We start from the raw sequence: 16509 nt of genomic DNA on the forward strand, positions 1-16509 counted from the left end.
AAAATTAAAGAAGCCACACAACAACCAAGATGTTCAGATTTTAAAGGTGTTCAACTACAAAACAAACCACAAGATTGGTACCAAAAACGCACACGTGCACACACACACACACACGTGTGTGCAATGTAATAAAACAAACCACAACGTGTACGTTCACACACGCTAAAGGCTGGGCAAGCACTTAAGGCACCTTAAAAAAAACCCAAAAACCCATGTGGTTTAGGATTACCGAAATCTGTTACAGTGCTACCAAGCAGCGATTTTCAAAGCATCTGAAAAACGTGCAAATTGTCTGAAAACAGTGCCTGGCAACTGAGACAGTTTGCAAGCGTGATTCAGAGGTCTGCCAAGGAAACAAAAGAAGCCCCCCTCCTCCCCGTGAGACCGCACAAGGAGTGAGAGGTGCTCCGGGCACTATTTATTCTAAGGTAGGCGGAAAGCAGAAGTCTGTGCAGGAGCGGTACATACTAGGGATCGCTCTGTGGCACGGACGGGGCCACGGAGTTTCCATTGGTTGGGGAACCGCCCAGCTTTAGTTTTTCCAGATATTCGGCATGCACGGGCTTGTGGCACTGGAGAACCTTGATCGCATCTTCGATTTTGAACCACTCTCGCTTCCTCCCAATGCTAACCGAATCTTCCCAATCCTCCAGAATCTCAGTGACAGTCAGTACGTACACGTAGGTTCTGTGCTTGCGGTCTTGGTTCTGTTCGAAAATGCCCAGGAGCCGGCCTAACTTCCCCTTGACTCCCGCCTCTTCGTACACCTCTCGGACTGCCGCACCGCCCGGCTCCTCCTCGGGCTCCACGCCCCCGCCCGGCACGATCCAGCGGTCCGGGTACCGACTGCTACTCACTAACAGCACCTCGTCCTCGCGCTCGCTCCGGAAGCAAAGGCACGCCGCCCGCTTCTTGAACCCCTCCGGGTCGTAGGTGCGCGTCTGGTTCGGCTTGCACTTCATCGTCTCAGAGGCCGCCAGCTCCCGCCGCTCGCTGCTGCTGCTGCTGCTGCTGCTGCTGGGGTCGCGGTTGCCGCCGCCGCCGCCGCCGCCGCCGCCGCCGCCGCCGCCTGAGGTGCCTGGGAGAGAAAGGGCCGAGGAGAGGTGCAGGGAGAGAAGGCGCTCCAGGAGTGAGCCCCGGGAGCCCAGGAAGCCCAGGGGAAGATGAGGCGGGGGCGGGCGAGGTACGTCAGTCAGTTCGTCCCTCGTGCGGGCTGGAGGGTCCCGAACGCAGCCGCCTGAGTGGACGAGGCGCCGCCGCCCCCGCGCCCGCCCCACTGCCTCCGCTCCGCCCCCGCGCCGCCGCCGCCGCCAGCGGGTCCGCCACTCCGCACACCGCCCACCCGCGGCTCCCGCGCGCGCCTCCCTCCCTCAGCCGCCGGCCGGGGGTTGAGCGAGGTGAGGCGCATTCGCGTGCGCGTCCGCGTCCGCCTCCCGATTCACGTGCGCGTTCACGTTGCAGGGCGAGGGGCGGGGGCGGGGGTCTCGCGGCTCCCGCAGCGCGCGGCGCCTTGGGCCCACTGCGCAGGCGCCCCGCACCTCCCAGGCTGGAAATGTCTTTCCACGCGGAGGTCAGTTCCCGCGTTGTGACCGCGGCCAAGATCGCGTCCACGTGGGCCCTTGAGTTGCACTTGGCTGTGGCGTGGCCAGACCTTTCTCCTCATCCTCCCCGGCAGGTTGTATGAAACACATACCCTTATTTTACAGGCGGTAAGGTTGAGGGCATCATCATTGCCCATAATGAATGCTACCGCCTTATGTTTAGGAGGGCCCGGGGTTGTCGAAATGATCCTCAGTATTCTTGGCAAAATGGTACCTAATCTTTGCTGAGTCATATCATACCCTTTTAGTTCTTGAACAGGTTTGTCCACCTAAAAGGTGAAACAGCCGGTTATAGTTTATCAGCAAAATGGGTTGATTTGGGTGTAGCAGAGGAATTGCAGTTTGGGGCAGGCAAAGTATGGCACCCCATAGGCCAGTCTGGAGATCAGACCAGAGGAACCTTCTTCTCTAGGGAAAAGGAGGCAGTTGGGAGAGATTGCTGTGAAGGAAATGTCCATTGGAGGAGGGCGACAGTTCGAGGTGCTGACGTTTTTCTCATGGGCCCCGTTGTGGTATTTTCCTGTTGGCTGAGCTTGTTGCTGGGCGAGGAGAAATTCTTCCTTCCTCCTGCTGGAGTAGGAAAGTAAGCTGCTTCCTGGGGGGAATGCCAGGCACCCTTTGTCCTTGTTGGGGTCTGCAGTTAACTGCAGTGGAAGGGCATGAGAGGTCCCCCAGCTAGCCACCCAACTCCATTTTAAATGAGGTTTCCTTGATTCGGGGTGGCAGGTTCTTGGCCTTGCTGGGCATGTTGGCACAGCCCATAACTTAACACTTTTCTTGAACTCCTATTGACCTCTTACCTAACCTCTGTTCCTCAGTTTCCTAGAGTAAACTTCTCGCCTACTTCTTTCAGCCCTTGGCACTTGGAGTCCTATTCACCCAACAGCTGCAGGACCTACCCAGGTTGCCTTTTATGAAGTCCCAACAATCTTCACCCTCCACACACTTCCACCCTTCTCTCTCTTTCTCATTGATAGGTACTGCTTCGGGTTTTGGAAGACATGCCTATAGAAATCCCTTCATGTTTCTCAGTCTGATGCTTAATGAGGCTCCTGGTGTGGGACTCCAGCAAGGCCACTTGGTGCTCTCTCACCACCTCTCTGTTTGGTCATGCTGTCCTCTTGGCCAGGACGTGGCCCATCACAGCCAAAAAGTTAACAAGCAAATCCTTCCCTCACCTTTTCATTTTTTCTTACTGTTTCCCTGCTCTAACAGTAGCCTTATAGAGAAGACCTCTGATGTCCCCTAACTTTTGCCATACTGCAGCCTAGGCATCTTTGTCTCTCTCTTCCCCACAGGCCCTCTGCTGGCATCAAGCAACCAGGATCATGAAAACCCCTTTTCCAGTGAAATAATCCCTCATCAAAGGGAAGTGGAATCTGAAATGTAAGTGCAAAGGACTTTTTTTTTTTTTTTTTTTTTAGAGAGAGAGAGGGAGGGAGGGAGAAGGAGAGCATGTGAGCGGGAAGGGGAGGGGCAGAGGGAGGGGGAGAGAGAGAATCTTAAGCAGGTTCCACGCCCAGTGCAGAGCCCCATGAGACCCTGAGATCATGACCTGAGCCCAAATCAAGAGTCGGACACTTAACCGACTAGAGGCACCCAGGCGCCCCAACAGCCCAATTCTTAAATAACAAGTGAGATCAGCTTCCCAGGGTCCACTCTCCTCCATGTCTACCCAGAATAGCTCATAAAAACGATCCTGTTCCCAGTGGCAACAGACACGTGCAATATCTAGAGGATAATAGGACAAAAATGTGTGGGCTGCGTAAGAAGAAAATGATAAAGTGGAGACATAAAGAGAATGACTTCAACCACTAGAGATACTACTAGTGTTGACCATATTTTAATGGTACATGGATGATCAAAGAACAGTTGATGGAATGTGACAGCCTGCAATTAAAAACAAAGTAGGAATGTAGATATTTGCAGGCTGTATTCCTCAGTGTGTCTAATATACAAATACACAAATGATGTTAAACGACTAGAAAAAATTCCATTACAATCAGGATCTAGGCAAATGTACCTATTATCACCAGTATTACTAACTTTTGCTTCAGATGGTCTTTCCAGTGTAAGGAGATTGTAAAGAGAAAAAAAAGCATTGTTTTAGTAAAGAAGACAAAATTTTCATTATTTCCAAATGATATGAATATCTTCTTGGGAAAAGCCTAAGAAATGAGTAAAAATGAATTCCCTTCAATGGTAGAAGGAAGTATTAATATTTAAAGCAGCAATGCCAGCAGTAATCACATAGAAAATATAATGGGGGAATGATGGCCTTCACAGTAGCAATATCAACCACCACACAGTAAATAAGATACCAAGGGATCCTGAACAATATAGTTAGGACATCGGAGTCGAAAATGACAGAGCTCGGACTCAGCTTGGAAAGATGGCTTGGATGAATCAAGAGGAACTCTAGCAAAGCTGGGAAGTGGGGCTGGTGACTGTGGGGAGGAGTGGCCCAACCAGGCCCCAGCCACATCACAAGTCTACAGTTAGCACGGAGTTTGTCCTCGTCTTACCAGAGGGGCCGCTTCCTAGTCTAGGCCATCACTTCCCCATCAGATGATGCCTATGCAGTAGGTCTCTGCTGGGGGCATATTCTTTGGAAGGGAGAGGAATGGCAACATTATGATACGGAAAGAGGTGCGGGCTGGATTCCTGCTGGCAGAGTCATGGCACATTTCTGGATGAGGGGATCCACAATTTACAGGTATGGTACAATGCCAGGGAAATTTCAAACTGGTCTTTTTTGGCAGAATTTCATAAAATAATTTTATTATTCACCTAGTAGACTGATAACAGGGCAAGATAGCTATGACTTTTTCTACGGAAGAGTAAAAGTCATTTTTGAGAGACTAGCATTCATTCTCCTGTCTGGTTCACCCTTAGTTAAGTATTTCTCTAATGAAGAACGGGGTCATTTCACAAACTACTGTAACAGTAGACTGTTACAGTAACAACTGTATTTTGCACTGTGCCTGCCTGTATCTCCTCCCACATTGCTCTTGGCGATGGAATTGCTTTGTTCACTGGAACACTAGCAAGTGTGAAGCAAGCAGAGAATTGAAAAGTGCTTGCACACCAGGGTTTGCCCTCTCTTGCTGCTCTTGACACAAGAGAACAACCATGTGAAGAAGCGTGGGTTAGGTGGATGATGAGAGACCCAGGGCCCATGCATCCCCTCCACCACAGCTGACAGTGAACCAGTTGCCAGAAATGTGGGTGAGACCGTCGTGGACCATCCCGCCCCCAGAGCAGAGCCAGGGGCACTGACTACAGACGCATAAGCAAGCCTTCTGAGAACAGCAAAAGGACCTCTCAGCTAAGCCCAGCTGAAATTATTGTCCTGCAGAATTGTGAGCAAAAGAATTGGTTGCTTAGAGTCACTACATTTTGGATGGTTTGTTGTGCATCAAAAACTGGCTGGCACAACCGGTAACTGCCACCCATCAAAATCCAACCAAAAATGGGAGAGCGAGAAAATAACTGTTCATAGCAGAAATGTAACCTCTGCTTGCAAAGGTTGACTGTGAACTTTCCCTGGAGTCTTAAGGGCAGGGATGAGGTTAAGTCATGAGGTATTTGGCCGGTAGAGTCTGTGTGCCAAGGCCTGTGTTGATCCCTGCATCCTATTTAACAGCCCATTAAGTCTTAACGAGGAGGTTACTATTTGCAGTTCATCGAAGAGAAGACTTAGAGTGGAGTTTGTATGTGATTTCAGGTCTTCATGTCTCTACAGCCTGTGCTCTCCCAACATCGCCGTGTCTTGTCAAAAGGGTCATTTTTATCAAGAGCTATGGTTTGTTGTGTCAATTTTTTTTGAATGATGTTCAGAGTTGACTTGTTACGTAAGGTGTTCATTTGCTAAGAGTCACTGGGTTCAAAGAAAGGTATTTTCCGTCTGGATGTTCTTCTCCTCACAATCTAGTGAAAAGAACACCTGAGTGCCTAGCTCACGGCCATCAGTCAAGTGTGTCACCTGGGCATGTTACTTGAGAACGCGAAGTTCAGGATCTTCTGCACACATAAAATGGAATTAAGTGATGCAGTAGAGAAGTTATTCTGTTTTGTCATCACTCTAGGCATTGATTTTGAGCTATTGATGGTCTGATTGGTTTTACGCACTTAATATTTACCTACCAACAAACCTGAACAATGAGTATCAGAATCCCCTTCAACAGATTAAGAAACAGGCTGAGATGTGCTTACATAAGACAGTAAGTGAGGGAGCTGAGGTTCACACCTTGGTCTGTGGGACTCCAAAGGTAATCCTCTTCCTTTCTCTCTGAGACATGTCGTGTATGTTGAGAGTTGCTGACATGCACGGTACATGCCATTCCTGTGGTACAGACGTCTTCCTTTCTCATTTTCTTTTTTACTACCGGGAAGACCCAGGCACCCAGGAGAACATAGCTTCTGTGGAATGTTCTAATGCTGAGGGGAACTTCTGTGAGACCAGCAAGTCTGATACATGTTTCTGCCTTTTTTCTAGAGTAGGCAGGAACAGGCAGATTGGAAAGTGACAGCGCAGTGACATTAGAAGCATCTTCGTGGGACGTCGAGCACCTGACTTGGGTGAGATGGTGGATTACAATTCTAAGAGAGAGGAGCTCTCCAGACAGCTGTTACCTGGGATAGAGAATGTTACAGAACTTCCCAGAGCCTTTTAGCACTCACAGCTGGAACCAGCTTTCGGGAGAGTGACCGCGACATACCTGAGAGGATTTCAGGATCTAGTAAAGGGAAACAGTCAGGTGAAGTGATTTTAGTAGTAGTCAATGAGAGAAAATACGGTGTTTTGCAAACCACATGACCTAGGATTTCAATCTGGCTCTCTCGAGTAGTTCTGCAGCCTGAAGCAAGGGAATATCTCTGACTGTATTATTTCTCCTCTGTAACATGGGGATTCTAAAAGTACCCACCTCATTAACCTCCCCTCACCTGAAAAGGCTTTCCTGACCATGGGTGCTCACGCTCCCCGTACACTAGGACTCCGTTACCCCCCTCATTTTTTCTTTTCCAGGATCCCTTGACACTAGTTCTGTCGTCGCTCGAATCAAGGAGCTCTGTAATGATTGGCCAGCATGTTTGTAAGCAAGTAAGTCAGTCAAAGGCTGGGCGCCAGCCTGAAACATGCTTATTCTCCCTGAGTCAGCCCAGTGCCTGGAACTTGGTGTCCAGGAAGGATTCAAAATATATTGTTTGAGTGTAAGAGTATGACGGAAGCTCCATGGATCAACGGCCAGCGATTATTGTACCCGTTAATGGTTTAGTAGTGATATAAAATGAAAGATGGGTGAACAGAGGCATCTCCGTATATCTTTTCACTTGCGGAAGTGGGGTGGGTTGTGTCTTTCAAATCACTCTGCACATGTCCCCCCAGTTCGTTGCTTCTTGGTGTATCTTAGATACTCTGTTTTTCCCTCCATCATAGAACTGGCTCCGTAGGGCACCTATACTAGATAATTCAGTAAAATCTTCCCCAATACAAAGTGATCGGAGCAAAGAGTACGTCTCCAGTTTTTCCCTTTGAGTAATGAGTGAATCACAGGGTGACTACAGGCCTTTTACTTTTGTGATTTTGTGAGTCATGGCACAGCTGTGCAACCCAGGGAGTGAACACAAAGCTCAGTGGATCTCAAGTCCAGGTGAGTGCTTCCATTCTCTCCAAGAAGCAGCACTCCTTGATTTCTTCTGCTTCTTTGGTCACTCCCTCTAGTTCCCTGACTGCTGTGTCTCTCCTTTTCACTGACATTGTCCCCGTACATACTTCTCATTCAGCACCTAAACCATTTCTAGTGCTCTTCTGTTCATGTGTCAGAGTCAAATGCTAAATCCTCAGGAAGGTCTACAAGCCCCCGCCACCCCCTATTATATATTGCTAAGTGCACTCCCCTTTTCCAGCCCACCCCATATTCCTGATCCCCTTTACCTTGGCCTGAATTATCACCTGCCAGACTATGTTATTTACTTCTTTGTTATGCTTATTGCTTATTTCTCTCCCCACCCCCCCCATCATAACTCCTGCTTGAATAGAAGCTCCTTGATCTTAGGGATCTTTGTCTCTTGCCCACTGATATATGTGAAGCAGCCCAGAACATAGCTGAGCACACACTGTAGTCATCCAGACCACATCTGTTGATGGAATGGACATGTCTGTCTCCTTTGCCTCATTGTGACACCCTTGAGGGCAAGGACCATGTTTCCTTGGTCTTTGTCAATCCACCATCCAGATCAATTTCCGATACAAGTGGAAAGGCATTGCTGCATATCTGTTGAATCGATTAGTTAATCATTTGAAAGTGACACTGATAGGGAAAACATTCTGTTTCCAGACTGCGCTTATTCTAGGAGGTGCTGTCGGTGTCAGCACCATGTATGTATCAGCTGCCATGCGAGCTCTGCTAGTCAGCTGGGAGATGTTTGAGGGCTGAAGTCTGACTCCCTTTTGTGGATCCGTCCTAGGGCTGGCACTGTTCTTCCTGCACAACAGGATTTAGAGTGGTGTTTCGGATAGCCATTCATCACCTGATGACTTGATCTGTGCAGGACTTGTACCATAATTTGCATAATATATATTAAAATAAAGCTGTATCTTTGGGAATAAAACCTAGTTATATAATCGCACAGATAAAATGAAAGCAATTTACTGACAGGGTTGAAATAAATGTTGAGGCTCATGTGACGTAATAGTGCACATAATGATGGGCCCTACACTAGGCTCTTCATTGATGTTTCATTTAGTCCTAATAAGAATGCTTCAAGGAAATACTGTCATTCCCATTTCACAAGGGAGGAGGATATTGAGATCAAGGACATCATGGAAATTGCCCAGGATCTGAAAGCTGGTAGGCAGATACATGAGGTCGAAACTCAGGGCTCATTGATGACAACACCCCAGAAAGTCTGCAGTGTAGGCTGACCCCGCTTAACCTGCCCCCAGCAGTCCTGTCTGCTTCCCCTTCCATTTTCCACTGATACAGCTCTCCACTGTCTCATCCTGTCTCCCACCGTTTCAGAAGCTCTTCATCCCAGAGATCTTTGCCCTGTTCTTTTGGCCCAATGTTGATATATTCAACACTGATTCTGGCTGCGGCAGAGGAAAGATGACTGTTTGGAGTCCTTGTGAAGGAATAGAGTAATTGTTATTTACCAGTCCTTCATGACTTTTGATGATTGTGGATCCTGAGGAGGGTCCTTCGTTGCAGAGCTGGTTTCCTTGTGTGAGAATCCTGTTTTTGGCAGGATGCCCTTCCCTTCCACTGAGGCATCAAACCTCCCCAGGAGGGAAGATCACTCACTTGTCAATGACGCTGTGCACCCACGGGCCCAGGCACCATGAGACCAGTTCCCCCAGAGGCAAAACAGGTTTCTCAGGGCCACCAAGCTGTTCCACACATTTCACAGGCTCCTTAGACAAAGACAACAAGGCACATACAACCGATGTTTGGTATCAATTTGGGAAAAGGAAAATGGCTGCCTTCCTTCTTTCACAGTAAAAGCTTCGAGTACCCCCCAATAACATCAGCCTGTTCTGGAAAGATGCACCATTACATTAGTGAGCACCATGGTAGAGTAGCTATGACCAAAGGTTCTGAGCCAGGCATTATTCTCTGGAATTTGAGATTGATAGGAAGGCAGCTTTTCCTTTTCTTGTTTTCCATCTTCTTTTGGGTTACCTATTTCAAGGCAAGTTTGAAAATTAGTGTTTTTTTGAGAAGTTCTCTCAAAATCCAGTGGTAAATCTCCTAGTAGAGGATACCAGTGAGACTCTTAGTTTCTGAACTTCACTTTAACTTTGATCAAATAGCTTTTTCTAGCAGCCTACATCTCAAAAGAAGTATCCTAGATTTGTTGCTCTGGATGAACTTCCTGATGTATGTAATTCCCAAAATCCTCATAGAGGAATCCTCCGTGGTTTTTTGTTTGTTTTTTAACTACTGTATCAGAAGAGATCATAAAAGCTCTTTGAGGGCCTACCATGTTTCAGGTATTTTGCATATTTTGCTGATGACTTTCATAAAATTCCTATGACATAAGTACCATTATTCCAGTTTCACAGATGAGGACATTCAGGCCCAGAAGGATAGATACGTTGGCCCTGACCCATGGCTAGAAAGTGGCAGAGCTGAGATTTAGGACTGCTGTCACAATCCATTGCCTGCATTGGCCAGCGTATACTGACATTAAAAAAAGAATGAGGGGCGCCTGGGTGGTTCAGACGCAGTTAAGCGTCTGCTTTCGGCTCAGGTCGTGATCCCGGAGTCCTGGGATCAAGCCCCACATCAGGTTCCCTGCTCAGCAGGGTCTGCTTCTCCCTCTCTCTCCCCCTGTGTGCTCGCGCTCTCTCTCTTTCTCTCTCTCAAATAAATAAATAAAATCTTTTTAAAAAATACCTATGTTTTTGAAAGTCATCCAACGTAAATTAAAATATTCTCTACCATTGTTTTGTTATCACTCTATTTACTTTTAGAGTTTTGCTCTCGCTAATAATGCTTTTCCTTTCCATGAAATACCAAGTTTATAACACTGTAGTCAGGGTGGTGGATATGGAAACGCATATACATGACTAAGTCCTAGGAATTGTTGCTGTAAGCCATATTGTGTGCTGAAAAGTATGCTATGTGCTATGTAGAGGCACATGGACAAATGGACCAGATTTCTATTCCTCCAACACCTCCTAGCTTCTAGAAGGGCTTATATGGCACCTGATCCTCAAAAGCCACAAATATGGTAGTGATGTAGGAAACATCTGTACCACCTGCACATTGGAAGTGGGTGTTCTTGCTGTCAGTGTTTCTTTATGACATAGATGACTTCAGCAAACCTTCAGCAATGCCTCCCGTGTGTCCTGTAGTCTGCTTCATACCGGATGTGCAAAGAACAAATCTTGGTCCCGGCACTTAAGTGCCTCACAGGAAAACAAGCAAAAACGGAATATAATTTGTGAATTAGAAGTGTCCACAAGATACATTTGCAGTGCAGGAGGGGGAAAGGGGAAGAGGCGACAAAGAATTGGACTGAGGAAGAACAGAGGCAATAGGAACAGGAGTCAGATCAGGGGAACTGAGTCCTCGGGACTATGAACGTGTATGCCTGTACCTGAAAATTCTAGACTCTGGGCACTCCCAGATGTGATCCCATGTTCCTGAAATTTATAATTTTCACCAAAACAGTAATCACATGACCAGTCTTCTATTTATTAATTAATTTCTCCAGTTCAATTTCTTTATAGGTGTGATTTCTGTATATTCATCACTTTGTATTTGTAAAGCCTAGGGGAATTTCAAAACTTCTCCCACCGAGAGGACATTTCGGAAACTGAAAGATTATTAGAAAGGCCAACACGGATTAGGAGGCAGGAGGTCCGCAATACACTCGTCCTGGAAGCTATTGAACATAGGCAGTGGGATGAAAGTCAGAAAATCCGTATGTACCACACACTTTAGTAGGCTCTGGGATTAGAGGGATCATTCAAGCTGATCCAGCTGTCTTAGTACCGAAAATCATAGAGGCAGATCTTAACCCCAATGGTCTGTAAAGATTTGTCAAGATTGCTCATCAAGGAAGTGTTTTACACACACACACACACACACACACACATTTAATAAACTAGAATTCTGGAATTCAGCTAGGATTATAGAGTGTTGGAGCCAGTCTGTCTGACTCTAAAGCCTCAAAGAATGTCTATGACACCTGACCCTTTTTCTTTTTTAAAGATTTATTGATTTTAGAAAGAGAGAGAGAGAGAGAGGGGAGGGGCAGAGGGAGAGAGAGAATCCTAAAGCAGGCTCCCCACTGATCGTGGTGCCCGTTGTAGGTTTTCAGTCACAGGACCTTGAGATCATGACCTGAGCCAAAACCAAGAGTCAACTGCTTAACCAGCTGAGCCACCCAGGTGTCCCCAGGCCCTTTTTCATAATAATTTTTTTCAATTTAACTCAGAGCCCTTATCTGCAATTCCCCTGACTGTGCATTTCTGTTGTTGCCCTGTAAGATATCCTTGGAACTGAATGTTCTGCTTTATCTAAAGGGCAGGGACTGAATGGGCAGCTCCTGCTTGTAACTCCTTCACACTAAGTATGGCACGCATCTTATCGGGAAATGTCCTCATGGTTACTGTGACAATTCAAGCTGTCCGTTCTTGCCTCTATATTGCAATTAATCTTCACTACATGAGAATTAGAATTCTCTGCATTGTGACTTTGGCTGTGCTTATTTTAATTTGCACCTTAGAGCTACATGTGGTTATGGCTGGGGCAGAAATTATGTCCCCTTCTCTCCAGTAAGTTGGATAATACAGAGTTACCTTAACCACAACAGATTCAATATGCTAATAGCATAAATACCTGATATCAGTTTTCTATTGTTGCACAACAAATTGCCACAAATTTAGCATCTTAAATCAACCCATATCTATTATTTCAGTTGCTGTGAGTCAGATGTGTGGCACGGATCTAGTGAGTTCTCTGCTTAGGGTCTCAAAGGGCTGAAATCAAGGAGTCAGTTAGGCTGGAATCATACCAGCAGGCTCTGGAGGGGAAGCTATTTCCCAGCTCATCCAGGTGGTTGGAGGAATTTAGCACCCATGGTGCAGGATGTTGTCGGGGCTGCTGTCAGATTCTAGAGGCTGCCTGTACTTCTCCTTGTGTGGTTCTCCATCTTCAAGCAAGCAGTGGTGTGTCAAACCCTTCTTGTGCTTCACATGTCTCTTGCTTCCCCTTCTGCTGCTGGCCAGAGAAAACGGTCTGCCTCTAAAGAGCTCCTGTGATTAGGCTCTTTTGGATAATCTCTCTATTTAAGGTCAATTGTTTAGTAACCTTCATTACACCTATAAAATCCCTTTAGCCATGTAACTGAACACAAATATGCACAAGATAATTCATCTTATTCATGGTGTCTGAGATTATGGTGGGAAATCTTGGGAGATCAGTTTTAGAATTCTATCAACCACAACCTTTAATAACCATCACTTAATTATTTATGAAAACCTTCTTTTGTGCCCTGATTGTTTGAATCCTGTGAACATAACACCCCCTCTTTACTGAGTTATATCATGTCATCATGTGGTTGTACTTCAACAAGTGCTTGTGCCTTCCCAAGTGTATTAGTCAGAGTTTTCCAGATGAACAGAATCAATAGGCGATATATATACATATATATATATATATATATATATGTATATATATATATATATATATATACATTTAGCTCTCAGGACAGAAAATCATACAGGCAGATCTTAACCCCAGTGGTCTGCAAAGACTTGTCAAGATTGCTCATCAAGGTAGTGTTTTACAGACACACACACACACACACACACACACACACACACACACACACTTAATAAACTAGAATTCTGGAAGTCAGCTAGGATCACGGAATGTTGGAACCAGTCTGTCTGACTCTGAAGACTCAAAGAATGTCTTTGACATCAGACCATTTTTCTTTTTTAAAGATTTATTTATTTTAGAGAGAGAGAGAAGGGAGGGCCAGAGGGAGAGAGAGAATCCTAAAGCAGACTCCCCACTGATTGTGGCGCCTGTCGTGGGGCTCGATCCCCGGACCCTGAGATCATGACCTGGGCCAAAACCAAGAGTCAACTGCTTAACCAACTGAGCTACCCAGCTTCCCCCAGACCCTTTTTCATAATAATTTATTTCAATTTAACTCAGAGCCCTTATCTGCAATTCCCCTGACTGTGCATGTCTATTGTTGCCCTGTAAGTTATCCTTGGAACTGAATGTTCTGCTTTATCTAAAGGGCAGGGACTGAATGGGCAGCTCCAGCTTGCAACTCCTTCGCACTAAGTATGGCACACATCTTACCAGGAAATGTCCCCATTGTTTTATATATATATATAAGAAATAGATAAACTTGTTATATATATATTGTTTATATATAAAATATATTAAAATGTATTTACTTTATATAGTAATATTTGTATATTTATATATAATATAAGAAATAAGTATAATATTTGTGTTTATGTACTATATATTATATAATATATATTGTTTATATATAAAATATATAATACTGTTTTGTGCATGGGTAGATATGTAGAGATATATATATATTTATAGTTATATATGCCAGGAAATGTCCTCATTGTTTTATACATATATATATATATAAAACATTGTTTTATACACGTATAGTTATATATTTATATATATGAAACCTTGATAAATATATATATATATATATTTAGACAGAGAGAGAGATTTATTATAATGAATTGGCTCAGATGATTATGGGGTCTAGGAAGACCAAGATCTGTGCCAGCAAGGTGGAGAGCCAGGAGAGCTCTGGTGTAGTTCCAGTCCAAACCGAAAGGCCTGAGAACCAGGAGAGGTGATGGTGTAAGTTGCAGTCCAACAGCTGCTGAGATCAGGTCTCAGGAAGTTCTGATCTTTCAGTTTGAGTGTAAAGGCAGGACAAGAACAATGTCCCATCTCAAGCAGTCAGGCAAGAGGGGTTCCCTCAAGCAGTCAGTCTTTTTGATCCATGTAGCCTTCAACTGATTGGATACAGGGCACCCACATTAGAGAGGGCAGTCTTTTTACTCGGTCTACCTATGCAAATGTTAGTCTTGTCTGTAAACATCTTCACAGACACACTCAGAATAATGTTTGACCTAATATCTGGCCATCCTTTGGCTCAGTCAAGTTGACACATAAATTTACACATAACACCAAGCCTCTTGACACAGTCCATCGATAAACATTTATTTATTTTTATTTTTTATTGTTATGTTAATCACCATACATTACATCACTAGTTCTAGATGTAGTGTTCCATGATTCATTGATTGTGCACAACACCCAGTGCTCCATGCAGAACGTGCCCTCTTTAATACCCATCACCAGGCTAACCCATCCTCCCACCCCCCTCCCCTCCAGAACCCTCAGTTTGTTTTTCAGAGTCCATCATCTCTCATGGTTCGTCTCCCCCTCCGATTCCCCCCCTTCATTCTTCCCTTCTTGCTATCTTCTTCTTCTTTTTTTTCTTAACATATATTGCATTATTTGTTTCAGAGGTGCAGATCTGTGATTCAACAGTCATGCACAATTCACAGCGCTTACCAGAGCACATACCCTCCCCAGTGTCTATCACCCAGTCACCCCATCCCTCCCACCCCAACCCCCACTCCAGCAACCCTCAGTTTGTTTCCTGAGATTAAGAATTCCTCATATCAGTGAGGTCATATGATACATGTCTTTCTCTGTTTGACTTATTTCACTCGGCATAATACCCTCCAGTTCCATCCACGTCGTTGCAAATGGCAAGATCTCATTCCTTTTGATGACTGCATAATATTCCATTGTGTGTGTGTGTGTGTGTGTGTGTGTGTGTGTGTGTGTGTGTGTATATACCACATCTTCTGTATCCATTCATCTGTCGATGGACATCTTGGCTCTTTCCACAGTTTGGCTATTGTAGACATTGCTGCTATAAACATCGGGGTGCACGTACCCCTTCAGATCCCTACATTTGTATCTTTGGGGTAAATACCTAGTCGTGCAATTGCTGGATCGTATGGTAGCTCTATTTTCGATTAACATTTATTTTTAAATTTCCTTTGTATCTCAGTTAAATACTCTGTTTCCATGTTTCCTGACTATAAAATGCATCTGTGAATGATTTCACTTTCAGTTGCATGTTAACTAATTAGCTTTAAGGTTATATGTGTGATAGGGAAAACAGATGCACAAGCAGTTTACATTCTTTACTGTAAAGGGGAAATTTGCATCAAGTTGCATGCAAATTTAACAATACCTAACATTTATGACATACTTACCATATTTGGCAAGTCCTTTTGTAAGCTCTGTAGGTGCTTTACCTCATTTGGTCAGCACAATACCATGACATATGTGTCATTAATAGCCCTGTTTTTATGTGAAGAACTTGAACACAGAAATTAAGTAATCTTTCCATCATGACAGCTTGTGACAGGCCCAGGGTTGGAATCTATGGCTTCAGAACTGATGTTCGTGACTAATTCGTGTGCCTATATAAATTGTCATCCAACCTAGTACATAAAATTTATTATATGAGCCAGAATGAGAGTACTTTTATAAATTATACCTGCTCAATAGGCATAAAACAGCAAATTTGTAGATATGCCTAGACATTGCTCACTCTGTTAGTGAAAATTCTTTTTGTTGCAAGTATCGGAATTCTCACCTAGATTGGCTAAACCAAAAAACAAATCCATGATCTCAGGGCATTTGTAAGATCATCATCACTTTTCCTCCCTCTGGTAGATTATTCCTTTCAGCCTACAAACTGGTGTTATTTGTTTTCATCTTCAAAACAAAACAAAACAAAACAGATGGCCTCCCTGCAACGCCCTTCATCCTCCTCCTGATAGCAAACCTCCCAGAGAGAAACTGTCTCCAATTCTTCTCCCATTCTGTGTTAATCACATGCCAATCCAATTTATACACCATCTACTAAATTGAAATTGTTCTGGTCAAGCTAACAATGTCATCAGTATTCCTAAATCAAATGGCTATCTCACAGTGTTTTCCTCAGTTGTCTTATCAATAATTTTGGGCAGACTTGATCACTCGCTCCTCCTGGAAGTACTTTCTTTCCTGGTGTGTTTTTCAGGGTTCTCTAGAGAAACAAACCAAATTGACACAAGTACACCTGGGTTCCAGGACAATACTTTTCTGGTTGTTCTCTGACCTCCTCAATCTCTTTGCCTGGCTCTCCTTTCCTTTTGACCTTTTGACATTGACCTGCCTCAGATCCTTGGTCCCTTTCTCTTTTCTGCCTACACTCTTTCCCTTGGTGATCTCATTTAGTATTTTGGCTTTATATGCCATCTATACCCTCTTCTCTCTTCAACTTGTAGCTCCAGCTTTAATGCCAGAGTCTATTTCCAACTGTC

The 16509-nt window shown here is 44.8% G+C and overlaps 1 protein-coding gene across 1 annotated transcript; it reads right to left on the reverse strand.

Moving 5' to 3' along the window:
* Positions 1-467: 467 nt before the first annotated feature.
* Positions 468-962, reverse strand: LOC110570648 (diphosphoinositol polyphosphate phosphohydrolase 3-beta). Its single transcript, XM_021678705.1, has one exon. The coding sequence runs from the start codon at positions 960-962 to the stop codon at positions 468-470; it is 495 nt and encodes a 164-aa protein (XP_021534380.1).
* Positions 963-16509: the final 15547 nt, after the last annotated feature.

The sequence above is a fragment of the Neomonachus schauinslandi genome, unplaced genomic scaffold, assembly GCF_002201575.2.
Source record: "Neomonachus schauinslandi unplaced genomic scaffold, ASM220157v2 HiC_scaffold_609, whole genome shotgun sequence".
Taxonomy (NCBI): domain Eukaryota; kingdom Metazoa; phylum Chordata; class Mammalia; order Carnivora; family Phocidae; genus Neomonachus; species Neomonachus schauinslandi.